We start from the raw sequence: 18,721 nt of genomic DNA, 5'->3' as shown, positions 1-18,721 counted from the left end.
GGGGGACGGGGTACTGGGTGTCGGAGGGGTGGGGTGGGAATTAGTTGCGTATAATTAACCTAATTAGCAAACTAGGGGAAAATGCGCCGCGTGTAGCACTCAGCGAAATGTATGCGCCATGCCGACTGCACGCATGAACCTCCCGGGGTGGAAGCGCACCGGTCGGTCAAAGGGGGACAGATTATATTATCACAGCAACTAGGAGGACAGCACAGCGAAATAAATGCTGGTGCACGGTATGTTTGTTTGGCTTTGGTTTTGGGGTTGAATATAGTCGCTAACTTATAATTTTTATATTTTAGAAATGTATTTCATTGTGTGGGCTCAAGAAACTCTTCTTTCAAATGGAAGAAAAGCTACGGCTTTCCCTCGGCAAGAAAATGCTTGTTTCAGCAAAATTCGGGCACATTCGTCCTGCTTCATCCGTGTCCGCTCCAGCAGCGAGGAATGAAACAACCCATCATGCCACTGGAAATTGGATGTCCGGATCCTGACACGCACATTCGCACTGCTGCACACCCCTTCCACCCAGCCCGTTGATCGGTGTGGCGTGTGCATTTGCCAGCGGATGGGCGGCGGAGGACGGGTGTGCGCGTGATGAATTTTCCTTCACCCCTGCGGCGCCCGCGGTGGTGGTGGCGCGCGGGCTGGGCTACGCAATTTGATGCCATGGCGAGTGTACGTGCGTGTGTGTGTGTACGCGTTTGCCGTGAGAGCCTTCCAACTGCGAGGGGAGCGAAAGAAGGGGCAGAAAACGGAAGCACACAGAACGGTTGTGAAGCGAGAGGGACGAGAACCCGGGCAGCGCCGGGTGTTTGATACGCACCGCCGGGAAGTAAGGTGCCCCGTAAGGTCTGGTGGAGGAAGGATTTTGTCGTGGCCATCGTACGAAGCGGGGAGAATGCTATCGCTTCCAGCGCAGTAGCAGCAGCAGCAGTAGGCACGCAGTTGTTGGGGCACCGGAAACGGCGAGGCGGGATCAAGGACGCGGGCGGCAGGACGTGGGATATGCCGTGGGAATGGGAAACGCACTCTCGCCATTGCGAATGCGTTTGAAATGCGCATGAACCGATAAAATGACGCACAAAAGCACCACCACTACTGGTGAAAAGCGGGAGGTCCTAGGGTGTGCGTCTGTGTGTTTGTGTTTCTGTGCGTGAGAAGGTAGCGGAAAGGGGGTAGATTTTCGGGCAGGCCTAGAGCATAATGCCATGGTGTTCTGTTGTTGGTCGCCATCATGCTGGTTGCGTTTCTGGCGAGGACGTCGGCGAGGACGGGTTCGTGCTCCGTAGAGAGTTGAGAGTCTCAAACGAATACCTACCTAGTACGGTTTTCTATGCTCCCACTCCATCCCCCGGTCTAGCTCAAAAACGGCATCCTAGAGCGGTGGTAGGATGGTGCGCTTCGGTGCGTATCATTCTTTCCCCAGCAGAGCCTATTTTATCGCGGAAGGCACGTAGAAGTGAAGAGGCGCCATTCGAGTGCTGGCTCGATTCCTCGAACGATCAACGATGGATGTACCTTGAGGAAGCGAACGGAAGCTGCGGGAGCTGCACTTTGTTGCCCCCCATGCACCCCCATCCCGATCGGTTTTTCTAATCTATTCTCGTTAGTCCTTGCTGCGAGTTGAGTTGATGGGAGTAGCACTCGAGTTTCGAACGCACTCATCTTGGAAGACATGCACTGTGTCTATTCCTAGTCCACCCTGTATGTGTGTGGGGAAACAAAGGAAAAACTACGGACTATGTCGGGGGAATTGGCTCGTCCTGGGACGAATCTTGGAGATTGGGGACAGTTGCGTTTTTTGGTAGGTCTTTTGTCCCCCTCTTGTTTGTTTAGTACCTACTGTCCACAATGGGAAAATGCGTCAACGTCGAGTGTGGATGGACGTACTTCGTTCTGTGGCTTAGGTATATTGGTTTTTCCCGGGACCTGCATTGTTTCGGCAAGCCTCCGGAGGATATTCACGACTGTCTCCTCCTGATAGTGAGTGACCGTTAAACCTACGGTTTCATTTCACCAATGTGGAAAGGATACCCGGTTGGTAAGGGCATGTATGCGAGAAGAATTTTGAAATGGAACCCTTTCGGTCCAAGTTTGAGCCATCAATTCCGCCCAATGCGTTGGTGCATGGCGGCGTGCGGAGGAAAAGTCATTACTCCAGCAAACCAAATTGACTCGGACTTACGGACGCGTCCACGACGCTCGGCCCTTTTGGCCAGTCATCGTTTTTAGGTGCGTTAGCGAGTGTTTTTGTTTTATTCTCTTTTCCATGCGGAAAGCTTGTTTATCTTTTTTTGTAGTACTGTAAACCATGTCCTCCTTTAGAGTGCATTATTTTTTTTCGAGTAAAGAAGTTTTCGCCATTTTATATGTGTTGATGCGTCGTGTGGCAATTTTATTTGTTTTAAAGTTGTGTGTGGTCTTTGTTGCCCGAAACTGCAATCTCTCACCGCACTTTTAAGCTGCGTGCGTTCGTGCGCAGTTTGGCTGTAGACAGTTTCTTTTTGTTTTTCGCCAAACATGCGTGTAAAAACTGACCCTGGCCAGTGGTTGGTTTGTGCAAACTGCCACCATTTTGGAGGCAATAGCTGTCGGACGTGATTCTAGACGCCAATGGGACGAGGCTTGATGGTGTACCGTTTGCAATGGTCATAAGTTGGTCGCGTTGCATTTGCAGTTCCTTGTGAATCATTCTCATTTTTATGTACCTTCGATTCGCCAGATTGGGGACATTTCTTTTTATGGTACGGAATGCACCAACCTTGCTGTCCAACACCGATTTGATGAAATTTCCACTCCACAAGGTGCCGGTTCCATTGATCCACACGATTCGCACGTCGAACGAAACGAAAAATAAAACAATGCGAAAAAGTGGTGCCAAGGCCGGAAAACTTACGCACCCCAGACGTACCCCAGACGCCCAAGGAAAGATAAAATCGGCCGGTCGCAAAAAGAGAGAGACGGTGATGCTGACGAACGAAGTAAAACGGAGTAAGCTGAACACATTATCCACCCGTCCCGGCGGCGGTCAGCTTCTGCTTGTTTTTCTTGTAGGCCTTCGAAGGAGTAAATTTGAAAACCACGGCGACCAGTGAAACAGATGACTTCGTGCGTGCGACGGACCGTACGCACCGTCCGACTCGAGAGTCTCCGCATGGGCCGCGAATTGGCTGAGGATGCGATTTGAAGGTTTTCCAGTCAGCTGACCGGTTCTTTTTAGGTTCGATCGTGTGTCGCGCTTGCATACGCACTTTGAGTGTGGGGATTGAGAGACAGATTGGACGATACGGTAACCCAACGGTGCTAAAAAGAAAAAAACGAGTCCGATCACTTGGTAACCCTCCAAACGATCGAGTTATGACTCAACGGATTTTTTGCCATGGCTGTCTGGTTGAATTAGAGGCGCAACAACGGTCGAGGCCACGCAGAAGGTGCGTTACGTATCGTACGACGGCGTTGGAGAAGGGTACAGACAAAAAAAAAACAGCGAAGGGGTGGGTTGTGCCCCCACGTAGCAGCTGTTTGCCGTTTTGGCCACCTCAAGCACCCAGCCGAAAAACTGCACTCCGTCTCCGTCGGTGGTTCAGCGAATGTGTACCGTTGTAGTACAACGCCGGCCACGCATGCCTGGTTTACATTCGCCCGGGCTACAAAAACCTTCGCATTGGTGCGTAGCAACAAAGCCGTTCGCGTAACGGCCTCTATTTGCACTGGAGGAAGGGAAACGGAAATCCCCTTCGGCGCCGCGCGGAAGAGGGCATCACCACCTCCACCGTCTTCCTCCCTCGTCGATGTTAGTGGCCTCGATAAAAATGCGTTTTTCGAGTGGAGTGGAAGTTGCGCGAGGTCAATGCGCGGTAGTATGCGTTGGTGCGTACGATCGTGCGTCTAATCTCGTCGCATCGCGTTCGCGTCGCGTGCGTGTGTGGGTTAAAACGGTGGACGTGGACCGGCCATCCGCCCAGCCAGATGCTTGGGTCGCGGAAAGGGAGACATAGAAAAAAAGAGCTCGAAGGTAAAGCTGCGTCTGGGGTTTCGATGCTCCGGAGACACATTTACACCATCCGTTAGCGGACAAGACAAGATTGCAAGAAGTAATCGCCCCATCAGGAGGAGGGTCAATATAAACGGAAAGTTGCTTCGGTCAGACGAAAGTGGTTTTTTTTTCGCACACTTCCACACCTTTCAACCAACGGTCTGATGATTTATGTATTGATTTACGCATTTTAGCATCCTGCTCCTTTCCCCCCATCGTTCTGCTACCCTTCCCTCCAAAAGCTAGATGCTAACGACGTCGAAGTTGGTGATGATAATGATGAGTCCACATCGTCTAGGCTTTATTGGGCATCTCGTGTACCGTTTCGCGGATTTGGCTAGCCCTCTTCCGAATCCCCGAACCTTCAACCTTCTCTCGTGGATGGTTTTGCAAAAAAAAAAAAAACGATGCGCTTACCTTCCCTGCAGCGAGCTTTCAGGATGTTTTATAATGGTAAAATGTGCGTATAAATATTAATGGCCGTTGGTTCACGAAAGTGATTTCTACACACTCGTCCACGATCGCGAAGGAAAAGGGGCTCCCCGAAGGTGGTTCTATTTCGTCGCTGTAAATCGAATTGATTGTTGCTGTTCGGTTCCCAAGCGGGTGCGTGTGTTAGAATTTTGTGTGTGTAACTTGATTTTCTTTGCCGTCCAAAGACTAAACCGAGCCTCACACGCAGGAAGATCATTTGAAGGATTATTTAACGCATTAGGCAAAATAAAAATAACCTCCCGCACTCATTAGTGCCTGTTGGTGGACCGTAAAAACGGGGATGGTATTTCGTCCTGCTTCGCTTGCCTCCCGGGTTGGCATCCCCGTCTAGAAATTGGGTGCTTGGCAATAAATGGATTATTAGACCGGCAATGTCCGAACCGGCCCAGAGTCCGAACGTATACCACCGTTGCAATCCATTTTTGGTCGGTTCGGTTTTAACTGCTCTTTTTCGGTTTTGCCAAAAAAACAAAAAAAAAAAAGAAAAGGAAAGAAATGCGTCTCATAAACGCAACAGCATTTTCTCGTTATTGTTTGCGAGCGGAAAACATCACCTCAGCTCATTAGCGCGCCACGGCAGGCAGGCGTGGGTTTGTTTTCGGTGGAAAAATATTGCCGATTTATATGGCCGTCGGTTGCTTCCTGCTTTATTGCAGTGTGTTCCCGATTGCCGGATAGGTTTCATGTTTTGTTTCGTGCGCTTTTTGTGCGTGTTTAATCGGGAAGGAAACAAATAGTGCGTGCGGTGCTTCGTTTATGACTTTTTGACCGGCGCAAATAACCTTGCGAGGTTCAATTTTGACTTTCAATTTTACAATCCCACTAAAAGCGTTATATTAAATCATCGTTTGGAATGCTTTAGGTCAGAATTTGGGTTCAATTTACTATGCGGTCGTTCTTATATTTATTCGTATGTGGAGGATGCATGTCTAATCGATTTTATTAAATTAAAAGTAAACCAAATAACTTTCTTTTAGAAAAGAAAGCAATTTTCCATGTTTTGAAACTAGAAAATGTACATGTTAAGACTGCATCTTCCCTTCCATAACAAAAGTAACGGGGTCACCAGGCGCCTCCATGGTATGTTCTATTCTTTGAAGCCTCGTTTCCAGTTTCATCCTTTGCCCCTCCGTTTCCACCCTTCTTGTGGCATCAAAAAATCGTTTACAACAACGAAGATGGTGGTGACGTGGTTTTAATCCGTTTTAAGATAAATGTTTCTTCCGTGTCCTCTCCATCCTCCCCCAACCCTCGAAAAGACGAACCATCCGGTGCAGGCAATTTTTCATCCAGCTTTGCTTCGTGTGGTGCCAGTGGAAATCGGCCATCCATCACCGTATCTTCTAACGCTGCGTTTGAGCTATGCGTCGTCCCCAGATTCCGGCGGCTCTATCGATCGTGTGTTTTTTTTTTCGTTGTCTTCGCACAATCTGAAGGAAAGGCCCCTTTTTGAGGGACTCGAAACTCCCGAGAGAGAGAAGGACAATATCCGTACGCTGTGAAGAGGGTGTAAATTTTATGTTTTTAAGGACAAACGATAAAATGCAGTTTTATGAAGCAACATTTAGCGTGCAATGGAAAGCCCAGGCCGGCCCTCGGGCCTCGAAAACAAGGACATGCAACGACTTCGCCGTGTCAGGGCGTTTCGGTGTTCGGTGACGACGGCCGTTTAATGGGGTTTCGCTTTCGGGCCGGCTTGTTTTATTAAACGGACTTACGCATTCGATGCGTCACCGAACGGCGGTGTGTGCGTTGGCATGGGACGAACGAGAAGATTGTGCGGTAAGGTTGGTAGTAATTTTCTCATTTCGTCCCGAAATGTGTTTAACCCTTTTTTTCCGAGTCGCATTTTACAGCCTACCGGAAGGGAACGCCGGGGGATGACACGTTGAATGAGCACCCCTTTCCTGTAAGGAGTGTAACGCATCCTGTGAAGCCTTTGGTTGGAACGAGCGCACCGAACGCAATAAAACTGCAGGCTTTTCGATGGTTGGCTCGTAAAATCGGAACACGCAGCAGCAGCAGCATTTGAAAATTAGTACCAGCACCACCACCCGGGGCAGAAGTGGGAGCGTTCGGGCGAGGGAAAATCAATACCAACCTCGAGTTTCCTTCGGGCTGTAGAATGGTTGGCTTCTTCGTCCCCACCTACAAGCGTCGAAATGGAATAAAACCTACATCCGCTGCAAGCGAAGGAATGGAACACAATAAAATTCGTCCGGCCACCTCCCCCAGCCACCGGTTTCCTCCGGGGACATCGGTTCGTTGTTGCCGACGTTGACGTCGTTCGTTTTGCTGCAGCGTTGCCTTTGCCGGTGGTTACGATTTTTCTTCGGCATGCAATCATCCCCTCCGATCGCCTGCCATCCCACCACCATTTCCGTTCCGTTGCTTAGAGAATGTATTTTTCCTCACCCACCTGCGGGCAACACGGACCACCCACCCACCCCCGGGACGCAATTCCTGTCTTGCTTGTTACGTCGGTAAGAAAGTGAAAGTAAAATGTGCTGCACCACCCTCTGTTGGCTTCGGAGGGGGTTTGGGGAGAGTGGAAAACGGTGTGGAAAATCCTCCCCCCGAGGGATAGCATGCAGTTATGCTCGGTCGACGCTGCACCGGAATGGGAAATTGCGGAAAACCCCTAACCCTTGGGAAGGGACGGAGAAAGGGCGTCTACTTGCAGAGGTAGTGATGGGTGGTGGTGGTGTGCCATAAAAACGGAATGGTTCGAGCTGGAATGCGGAATGTGAACACAAGCGCAGCTGCATTTGCGCATAGTCGCAAACCCGGGAAAGAAGGGAGCCAAACGCGGTGGCAAGGATTCGGTGACCCGAAACAACGGAACGGGTCGGTTGGCGGATGTGGACGGTATTACGATTTCACTTTCACTGCTTCATCGTGGCGCTCGGAGGGTTGTCGGCAGTTGGGTGATTCGCCGGAGGGGGAAGCGAAGGATACTTAATTTTATGCAGCACTCTGTAAAGGACACACACACAGCGAGGTTGGCCACACGGTGAACGGTCGTTGCGGAAAGGATGATGCAACGAATGTGCAGGGAAAGCTGAGACGCCACATCTTACACCTCCTCCCCCGCTTGCTCAAAGGTCCAAGGACTCCCGTTACCGAAGTCCTGCGATGTTCTTTCCCTCACCGAGCCGGGGTCTATATATAGACGAAGCGAGCAGCATGGTAATTTTAATGGAATTTCCTCAACCACCCGCTGCAGTATAAGGTTATATAAACTATATGCGACCACACAAACAAACGCATGCGTCCCTCCCTTCTTCAACCCTGGTGGGACCGCATGGGCAAGGTGACGGCTCGATGGAAATTTATCTTCCTTCCCTATTGGAAAACTAAAGTGGAGTTTTACTACGGACCGAGGAGAAGGGTTTCTTGCCAAAAACCACCTGCCTTTCTTCAGTTTCAATGTCGGCGTATCGCTTCGTGGGGGACGTTTTGGGCCAAAATCTTCCCTTTTTAGAACGTGGTTCGCTTCTGCACGGACGTGACGTACAATACGAACCGGCTCTTGTGCAGTGCGGAACTCGGAGGCGATGCATGCCGGCCAGGATAATGTGGTTGTTTGTGTGGAGGGTGGCATATATTATGCATGCATGTAAAGGAGAACCCCGTTGGTTGTTTGTGGGCGGTTTTGGGTAAAGTTGTTGCATGTGGGAGTGGTTGATGGAAATACTACAAGCAAAGGGGAAAATAAAACGCAGAGCAAACTACTAAGCAAACAGAAGGTGAAATAATTATGTTCCCTTTTACTGCAGCCTTTATGCAGGCAGGGGGAAATTGAAGCATAATGCATTGCTGCAGTGACAAGCCGAACGGAAAAGTCATAAAACGGGAAGAAATTGGTATCCGGCCCCCTTTCTTTCGTTTTTTGCCCACTCCTCGGTTGTCGGTTTCTTTCCGTGCATGAGTTAATGAAACTTTTATGGGAATGTCCTGGTCCAATCCACTCCTCGCTTATATGTGAGGGAGAGAGGGTGTGTTTGCAACTGATTGCAGTGAGGCGAAGGTTTCCGTCCACACTGCAGTCTGCCGGTGTAACCGCATAGGACACGATGTTGTTTCGCTTTCATTCTGCAACGTCACATTTCATTTTCATTGAACGACCCACCTCCCTTAAGCAGACCTCATCCTACGGTACATGTGTATAGTGTTTTGTGCACAGGACCTCATCTGGTTGGTGATGGGTGTGGACGTTGTGTCCACACGACACACGGCGCAGCGTGCATTAGTTTGTCGTGTATGATGTGGGTAACGTCTTTATTGTTTCGTTTGCCTTTTTTTTTCTCTCCCCCGAACCGGCCATTTCCATTATAGCGTTCCTTTACGTTGTTCTGGCCGAGGCATAGAACCATGTTGGACCGTGCAGTAGCTAAATTGGCTCCCGGTCGGAGTTGCTACGATACGTGGAGGGGGTTCTGTTTCATGAAAAGTTAAAATGCCTGCAACGAAATGAGTCTCCCGGGAACGCCCCGGGGAAATGCCTTTTTATTTTTCCACATCCCTTCGATGTCACTTCGGTGACGCATGTCAGACGCAGGTTTCTCGTCGTTAAAGGATACTATTGTTGTCTTTGAAAACAAAACCAGCAAACAAAATATATAACTAGCTATACGAAGAGTTTTAGAACGGAAAACACTTCATTGTTCGGAACAAGGTAGATAGACTAATTAAAAATTTAAAAATAAAGAAACTTTATAGCAAAAAGAAAAAGCTAAACATAAATCATACAAGTCGGAGCAGTTTGCGGCTTCTGGAGGGTAAAGAGTGAATTGGTTTATACATGTATTTAAATTGAGAGTGTTTTTAAATTCATGGATGTACTTTTTCCTTTTCTTTATTTCTTTATTTGCCATTGCATCAATGTATTTCCCGTCGCGCACCGAAAATACATTGTTGCGTCTACAAAGCGCTTCGCTATTGCTTTTGTTTGTTTCGTTCGACGTTGTCCATTTTCGGCAGCGCTACTTCCGACCCGACGGGCAGGTGCTACTTCCGCCGGCAATATTTGGAACCGATGCACAAATGCAGAAAGGCAACAAACTGCGGCTTGTATTGAAGAATAAAAATACAATTTCAAAAAGTCACTGACAAAATGAAAACCTCAAAAATTCGTACCAAATTTGTGTGTGTGTGTGTGTGTGTGTGTTAGATTTGTGGCCTTTTTTTTCTATCTGCCTTGAGATTCCACCACATCGCACACGGTTCGGTTATGCAGATGCGCCGAAAAATGTGTGACCCGAAACTGAATGTGAACGAACCGCGCGAATGCAACCCATCCCAGCCACCCCCCGTCCCTCCCGGCTTGCCAACATTAACGACAACAGCAAACCTCAACCAGTGGCCATGGCAATTGAAGCATATATTGAAGCCGCAGAATGCCAACGACAAAGAGGTCGTTGTTGCCGCTGCAGCATTTGATGTGCAACGGGGTTTGGGGGCGGGTGTCGGGGATCGCCCAATGTGTTTGTGGTTCATGCATTTTTAATTGCTGATTAACGCGCATTCATGCAACCGCAACCCTCCGGTCGAGTCGCGAGAACCTCCAAAAAGTTAATACTATGGCATGGGAGGGTTAAGCGTAGAAGGGAGGGAAGCGAAGGCTTTTTATGATTGTCGATTGGCCATCGAACTCCAACATTGTTGATTGTATGATCAACCCTTGTGAATCTGTCCATATTTATCCAACCTAAATTAGGCATTTAATTTTTATTGGATAAACATGCTACATAAAAAAATCTTGGAAATTCTATTGCACAACTTTGGTGTTTATTTATTGGAAAAATCTATTTCAATAAGGAATTGTATTTTTTCTTGCCCTGCAAGGGTTTATTGCAAGTGCATTACGGCAAGCAAGAAGAGAGCTTACTTTGAGAGACCTTTACCGGCGGAAGTGAACAACAACCCGGGAGGGGAAGGGAAACTATGTATGTGGCATGCGTTGCCTCTTCCCCCGCACACCCCACGCGCCTGCCGTCGAATCCCTTCGCCCAAAGGTAAGCACGATGCGTATTCGATGTCGTGTTCCCAATAGAAGACCCCGCTTTTGTGGCGTGTACCAAAAAGCGCAACCTCGGTGCGTTTCGTTTGTCGCTGCACAATAGTTTTTGTAGGTCAAATCTATTTAACCGAAATTTCGTCGCTGGTATTGGGTTTTTTTTTCTTCTTCTTTCTCACTCACTCTCACAGACTTTATGTCTTTTCGGCATTTGGATGGAGGTAGGTTTAGCGCGTCCATTTCGCTTCTTGTGCAGTTGCGACTGAAGCTGCTGCTCGATGCGCTTGGTTCCCTTTTTTTGTTGTTACTATTTTTTGTTCGGACCTAAGTGCGTTTCACATTACGGATGTGACGGTGCTTGTTGTTGTTGTTGTGCATAAGAGAGGGTTTGTTTTGTTTTTCACCTTCGCGGAGCTTTACACACATGGCACACGCGGCCGCTGACGATGTGGTTTAATGGTTTTTGTCAAACTCCCACTCACTTGCTATGCCCTCTGCCCTACCCTACCGCTTCTTCCAGGGCATCCAAGAGGGAGGGGATGGTGGGAAAAAGGGGTGGTTTTCCTGTGCGCTATTTCGGCCCAATCAGAAATGTCGTGCGCGCCCTTGCAAATGCTACCCGAATGCGAGGCAAAATAAGCAACACAATTTAAATCCATTTAAAGCTACCGAAGCGATTGTTTGTTGTGTGGATGTTAGCTGCCAAAAAACTGCATCGAACAAGAAAAAACCTCGGGCATCATTTTCGACGATACGACCCGTCAGCAATTGATCGCCTAATTTCCATGATCAACAAACCCCGCACAATGCTGGGTGGAAAAAAGGGGTTAATTAGCGTCGGTTGGTTTTGGTGCATTTGGGATTAAATTACACCACCAAAGAAAGGGAATTAACCCGAAAAAAAGTCTTCCCGTCGGATGTGCACGACGTGTTTCAACGATAATGAATCTGGGTAATGTTTGCTCACAAAACGTAAAACAAACACGCACTTTAAATATTTTGACAGTAAGCATTGTGGTGGCCAAATAATTGTTATTAATGGAAGCGTCAAAGATATTGAGATCAATGCGTAGTGGATTAAACGGTTCTCTTTAGCTTATGCATCATGAAAGCCAAGGAGTGCATTTTTTATTATTTAATTTTGCTAATAAACCATGTTTCCCAACTTTCGATTCAGTTAAGGATACCAATAAGCGCTTTCATAACTCCCACCCTGGTTTGTCTTTGAGTACCGAGTTCAAACATTTCATCACGTTATGTGTTTTTTAGTAACACCAAAAAACTAGACCCATTACAGAGACGTAAAAGATGCGTTTGCCAGAGTGCGTACAGGATGAATTTCTCACAGAAACAATTGGGAAGAGGGCGAAGAAAAGCCTCACCCCCTAGCGGGTGGCCCAGTTTCCCGTCGGCCGCTGTCTCAACATCGCCATCGGTTTGTTCTTCAATATTTGCACACTCTGCAACACACGCACCACTTCGGATTGTTCGAGGAACCGCTGTCGTCTTTTGCGGTTTGTTTCGTAAATCTGCGTATCGAACGCATCGGAGACCGTTCCTTGTTTCAATATTTACACATTGGGACTAAATGTGCGTGGCGACGTGCCTTTGTGCGTACCGTGTCACTGGGTGAATGCGTCTTTGGGGTGGGGTGTACATATTTTATCGTGAGCAGAGCAGCACTAGAGTCATCGTCTAGCGATGGAGGATAGGTTTCTCTTACGTGATCGCGCCCTCTAAGGGGAATTATGTAATACGTTCAATACTTAACAGTCGATGGTTCTTTAAAACAATATTCTAAAAGCAATATCTATTTTTTTTTATGGAAAAGTGGCAGAGATGTAAAAAAGATGTCTACTTCTTGAGTTTACAAAAGTAAACATAAACTCACTATGACGAAAAACGAGATCCTTCTCGTTTGACACTTTTAGTGGTCTTTCTAACAAAAACAGTCGAAAACACACCCAAAAAAACCTTCCTACCAGCATTTTAATGAACGTTTGAATTCTTTTGTCGGTTTTATTTATTATTTGGTGTGTCCTGTCTTTTCCTGCACATCGTGTGGATTTATTGTCCTAGGTGTCATAGTCGTGTTGGGCGAAGGATTTCGGGCTTTTTTTTCGGGACACAATGGTGGATGGATAGTCTGAAGCGGGGAGGGGGGTGTATGTGGTTCCACATTACGACCTTCGAGGCCCGATCGAAGATAAATCAATGATTTATGTGCAACGCACATCGTTGGAGTAGAATCTTTTCGGAGCGTTCGGAGTTTCCACCACACTGATCCTGAGGTCCTTAAAAGTCCTTTTATTTTGTAAATAACATTTATTTTTAGGCCACGATTGCTATTTTGAGCCACGATTTTCTCTAACCTACACTTTCGCTTCGGTTTCATTTTAGATCTTCCGCGGGACTGCCGAGCACACGGATCGAGAACTAGCTGGCCGGAGGAGAAGAAGGAGCTAAATTTTCCTTTTGGAAACGGCACTATACCGTGACGCGCTCGTTTTTCGCGTCGTAAGCCGGAAGGTACCACTGTCGGAACGCTGTGTCTACGGGCGGCAAACAAAGGCTCCAACATGGATCAACAGCAGTACTGCCTCAAATGGAGCAACTACTCGTCGAACCTGGCGGCGGCCTTCTCCAACCTGTTCGATTCCGCCACCCTCACCGACGTCACGCTGGTTTGTGGAGGTAAGTGTCACTGACCCCCCGACTCTCCGCCAGCAGTGGCTGGGCTGGAAAAGCACCCCTCACAGAAGGGGTGGATTTTAGGAAATGGCCGTTGCTTTGAAAACCCTTTTCGACCGCGAGGCCCGAACTCGCGAGCCAATTGGAGACGTTTTTCCGATCGCTGGTTGACATGAAAGGATTTCCGCGCCACATACGCACGTAGACGATACCCTTCTTTCCTCTTTCTCGTCCATTTTCCAGTTCCCCGCGGGTTGATTGGTTGGCACGTTCGTGCGTTCGAGCGATATGTTTGTGTGTTTTTGGCGGAAATGAGAAGCGGATTTTCGAAGGATTAGACATTTGTTTTAAATTTTCATTTTACCATGCGTCGTTCACAGTCAGCCCATCGGGATGGGAAAAGAACTCGCGGAGACATGCGTACGCATTCGCGATTTATTTTAATCTAGTTTTTTTTTGTTGTTTTGTGATTTAAAGGGAGAATGTGAGTCTCGTCCGTTTCCTAGGACAAGGACGCTTTCGCGAATTGGAGGACTCACGTTTCGGAAGCAAACGTGGCTTTACCGTTCGCGGATGGCAAAGGAAGGTGCCACCAGGACCTGATGATGATGATGATGATGGTGTTGCTGTGGGGACGTTGGTCCAGTCCTTCTTGGCGGTCCGTCCCGTTGTCGTTTTATTGGTCTTGGCGTGGGCAAAGTGTGTATGTCCTGTTTCGACGGTGGATCGAGGTTTTTTTTTGTTTAAACCCGAGCCCCCCATTCTTGTCTCCGTTGCCCTTTGACGTGAGGTTTATTTTACTTTTTTTTTATCCTTTTACCATCAGGACGGTTTCGGATGGCAGACTGCGACTTTGTACCCCGCCTTTCTGGACGCGCGTGTGTGTTGTTACGTTTTTGTTGCTTCCGGAAAAAAGGGACACTTTTCGTGCGTTAACAATTCACATTCGCGATTTTCGCTCGCTGTCGTTGTCACTTTGTAAACAATGAACTACGAACGCACCGAGTGGCACCTATCTTTTTTTTTGTTTCGAACGTATTTGCCTAGGATTAGCGAAATTCGGTGAGGTGGAATCGCGAGTCCTTTTCTTTGACAGTTGATTTCGCCTCCTCCCTCCAATTTTGGTTTCGTGCTGGACGTTATGTTACACACTCGTTAACTGGTAACTGTAGTGTAAATATTGTGGCGCTCTTTTTGGCGTTCGAAAAGAGTTTTTATTTTGCTGGGGAAAATTGAAACATATTTATTTTACAAATTTCTCTTCAATCGACGAGGACCTGTAATTTGATTTTTCTTTTGCAACTTATGATTAGTTTTATTCGTAATGTAATTAGAAAACAAAAATTTATATTTATTTTACGTTTTTCAATCTATCCTGTTTTAGAAAATTTAATAACCAAAAGAAAGCATCCAGGGTAGAAATGTCCCCCATTTATGGACAGCATGATGCCTTTGTTGGCGCAGTTATGGACTGAGAAGCTGATAACGGACAGCTCTCGCGGTCGTGTGTCACAATCGCGGAAATTAATTTTTCTCGCGCGGAGCAACTCATTCCCAACCGCTTTTCCTGGCGTGTTGTGATGGCTTTTCCCTCCATTTTGTTGCGAGTTTGTGCTTTCGTGTGTGTTGTATGTTTGTTTTGTTCTTTTGATATTTACAAAAATCACCAACCAGTCACCGAAGGTTTTTTTTTCTCGATCCCTTTGGTGGTCGTTTGATGGGTCAGTTAATGCACGACGGAAGGTAAGGCAGCTCCCGCACGACCCCTTTTGTCGCTGCCGCTCCGGTTTCCGGTTTCCTGTTCGGTGGCTTGCCTTACCTGTGAGCAGAAGTTGTGGCCAGTCGGTTGTGGTGAACGCTGCACGACACGTGGCAGGATGGTTATTTTCTTTTTCGGTGCTACTCAGTTGTGTTGTCCTGTCGTTCCTGCTTACGTTATAGATTTCCCTTTGACTCACATCCGCTGGAGGTTTTTTTTACTCGTATTCAACCACTTTCTCTCCTTCTTCTCGGTCGCGTTGGGTCGTGAAGATCGCCACACGTCGCGCGGAAACACGGGAAATTGAGTGGAACTTTCGAGTGAAAGTGAGGAAATGTGTGCTTGGCCGGGAACGAAAGATAGTGGAAATGGAAAATACGAATATTTCATCACTAGAAGAGAGTGCGCTCTCCAAAACGCGTGTTCGACTGTATTCAAAAACACGCTGTCCTTCCGGTTCCGGGGCGCGAATGTCCGGCGGGGGAAGGTTTGGTGGGCCAAGCCGAATTGAGCCGGAGGATTAAAATTTAATAATGTTCGGGGCCGATGTTTGCTCGCTTTCGCTGTCACTCGACGATCCTTTCGCTTGCGACAGGGATACCTCGGAGCGGAAAAAGAGTCCAGAGTTCGGAGGGGGGTTGTATTTTTATCGTTTGTCCTTTCGCGCGAGATCGTAGTTTTGTTGTTGCGTGGAATGCTTTGAAACGACTTTCCGTCCATGCAGGACTTTTTATCCTGTGTGTGTGTTTTGCCTGACCGCTTTGGATAATTCACCACTGTGCGGCTCGGTGTGTCCCGCGAGGTCGTTTTAGGATTGAATTTATTATAATTTTTATTGAGCCGAGGTTTTTTTACTTCTTACCTGCCCCTTTGTCCTCTTTCTCGCGAGGTGGACAAAATCAGAGTTGTTGCTGTGTACCGATTCGTCCGTTCGCTTGCGAGACACAATCCTCGCGTGAAGGCAAATATTGCAAATTTGGCTAGTTAAGTAGATAATTTCCCCCGCGCCCACGAGCTGAGGTGGACAGAATTCGCTTAGCGTTTGAGTTGTGTCCTACATTTAAGGATTAAAGCGCGAGAGGACCGAGGGGAACACAAAAGTTTCGAAAGCTCACCCAATAACGCGGTGTAGATTATCCGTGCAGTAGAGTGGCTTAAAGTGTGGCGAACTGTGGTTATCTGGTTGGCGAAGGATAAAATGGAAAAGTGGGCAATGGAAAGAGCGGTTTTAAGCACCTGCACAATTAGCACAATTTGAATCGAATGCTGAGCCACCGGTTTATTTTTGCCACGGTGCAAAACATAATGCACATTAAAGAATGTGAAATAATTGCATCCGATTATACTTGGAAGAGATTCGCTGAACGGAATACCACTGGAAGGGGAAGTTTTAGGGAAAAAAATGTTCAACAAGCGGGGGAAAAAGTGTAGCATGTACAATAATGATTAAATTCGATTAACTGACACAACAAATAAATGTTGGCATACAGGATGGTTGTAGACTAATTGAATTGTCATTAAATAGGATAAATGAATCAGAACTCCTCGTGTTTTGATTTGTGCAAACAAACTCACAAAATTAAATGTAATATAACGTTTTTGGAGAGCGTACGGTTTGGGAATATTTTAGGAAAATTAAAATCGAAAGAAAAACGTACAAACACAGCGTGAAAGCCTTTCGCTCAATTTCAGTTGGATTATGCAAAGATTGTATCCTCTTTTCTTTCATTTGAGGGTGACACTACTTCCTCTCTCTCTCTTTCCTTCCCGCTTGTTGACTACCATGGTGATGAAAGTTTCAGTCAATTTAAGATGAAAAGTAGAAAACAAAAGTGACGAACCGGGGTGAGTGGAGGCTGGAAAGAGAAAGTGAGAACAAGGACATTCCAGTGTCACAGGCACACACCACTATCGAACGTGCATACTACTACCACGCTCCGAATCGGGTTCGCGCGGTAAATAATGAATCTTTCGGGCGAAAAATTTCACTTTCGTTTGTTCGCAGCACGCGAAAAGGACGATGTGGAAGAAAGGGGAGACGAATGGATCGTGGGTTTGGGCGGGGAAGGAAGATTTTACAGAGAAGGGGGGAGTAGTGGACCGGGGGAGGGGGTGAGTAGTGTTAGAGTTGCGCCTTTCGCCGCCGTTGGAGCCCGCGGGCGGAAATGATAAAAACCGACACGATTTTCGAAACACGAGAAAGTTTTCCCACTCGCCTCGAACCATCGTTTCCGCACTCTGTTCCCCGCACCTTCCGCTGGGCTTCTGCCTTGCCTTGCATCAGGAGGGGGCTTGGGATGTTCGGGGCTTCTTCTGCTTCTCGTCAACCAAAACTCGTCGTCCGAGCGTCGTTGGTGTGAAAATGTTCACGGAAAAGCGCACCATTTGCTCCCGCACTGGGTTAGGATGGTAAGCTTGGTGTGTGCAGGTGTATGTGTGTGTGTTTGTGTGTTTGCGATAGCGACGGTTGAGATTTTAAAGTACAGAATTATCCTTTCTCCTAGGGGCCGCTCATTGAAACCGTCGTCGTCGTTATCAAACTGTGGTTCGGAGTTGTGTGTTGGGAAACGGCACCGGGGAGCCCATTTCCATCCCGAGGCCTAAACGCACGCCTAGGACGAACGTGTACCGACTGGCAACAGCGAGGGAAAATGGATGGATGGATGGATGGATGATTTTTCCGCTGCGTTATCAGCCGCGAGTTGCGATTCTTCGCCTCCGATGAGCCCGATGTGTATCGTGCTTGGGCAAAAGTATGCGTTCCACTTTTCCCACCACCCTTTCGGTGTAATTATTTTTCATCTTCACCTATTTTCCTCCGTGTCGCTGTTGGTTGTTGAAGGACTGAGCGTGGTGTTGCCCGTCGTCGTGGAAAAGGATTGCGAGATCGCTCCGTGGCGATGGATGAGTTTCCCTGGTGACGAAGACGGGGGGAGGAACGGTGGCGGAAGAACAACAAACAATTTCTCTTTTGCACCGCCTCCTGCCTCCCACCACCACCAAAGGCGCATCCTGTGCCGTGGTTGTGTCACTTTCACGTACCGCACCACCACCATCATCCTCCAGTTTTCCCGGGGCTGTCATCGTCACTCCCCATCCGTTCCTCCCTCCGTCATTGAAATGTTATTGAAATTTTCTCCCGAATCACTTTTCACTTGCGTCACTTGCGACAATCCATTCCCTCCCGCTAACCCCCCTCCGGGTTGCCTGGCAAACAGTGGGAGCTGCTCGCGCTTTTCCTCGCCTTCGGCTCGGGGACGGATGGTGGATTGCACGCTTGATTGAAGAGACCAGAGTGTGAGCCGCTGATGAGACAAAGCGTTTTCGGGTGGAGCGTCGGGTTTTTGTCTCCGTGCCCGAAAGCCTGTTGGAAAATTGCGGAGGAGGAAAAATTCGCATCAACGTCGGTGAAGCGAAAGAACGCACTTGAAATTGAACGCGCTCGCGATACGTGATAGTTTTGTGGTAGTGGTGGTGGTGGTGGGCGGTGTTGTGGAGGTGTTGTGGTCTCCTGCTAATGACATGCTCCGGAAATGAGGGCGTGGGAAGGTGGAAGGTGTCGGTGAAGCTCCGTTTTTCCACCATTTTTCATCCCTTTTACGCAGGACAAGTTTCTCGGGTTGCGCCGTGGGGTAATATTGCTGATGATAACGCTGCGATGATGCTGCGTTTTGGTAGTGGAAGTGGTATATTACTAGTAGTAGTAGTAGTAGTGGAA

At 47.9% G+C, this 18,721-nt stretch overlaps 1 protein-coding gene across 1 annotated transcript in view; it reads left to right on the top strand.

The window, feature by feature from the left end:
* Positions 1–13,060: 13,060 nt before the first annotated feature.
* The window catches only part of LOC131294217 (zinc finger protein chinmo), a 31,082-nt gene continuing 25,421 nt past the window's right edge, over positions 13,061–18,721 (top strand). Inside the window, exon 1 of the mRNA XM_058322299.1 lies at positions 13,061–13,247. Coding sequence (XP_058178282.1) covers positions 13,133–13,247 — 115 coding nt within the window. The 5' untranslated portion in view covers positions 13,061–13,132. The remainder of the gene's footprint in view (positions 13,248–18,721) is intronic.

This window comes from Anopheles ziemanni, chromosome 2, assembly GCF_943734765.1.
Source record: "Anopheles ziemanni chromosome 2, idAnoZiCoDA_A2_x.2, whole genome shotgun sequence".
In the NCBI taxonomy this organism is placed as follows: Eukaryota; Metazoa; Arthropoda; class Insecta; order Diptera; family Culicidae; genus Anopheles; species Anopheles ziemanni.
This window is presented reverse-complemented; position numbering and strand designations above follow the sequence as displayed.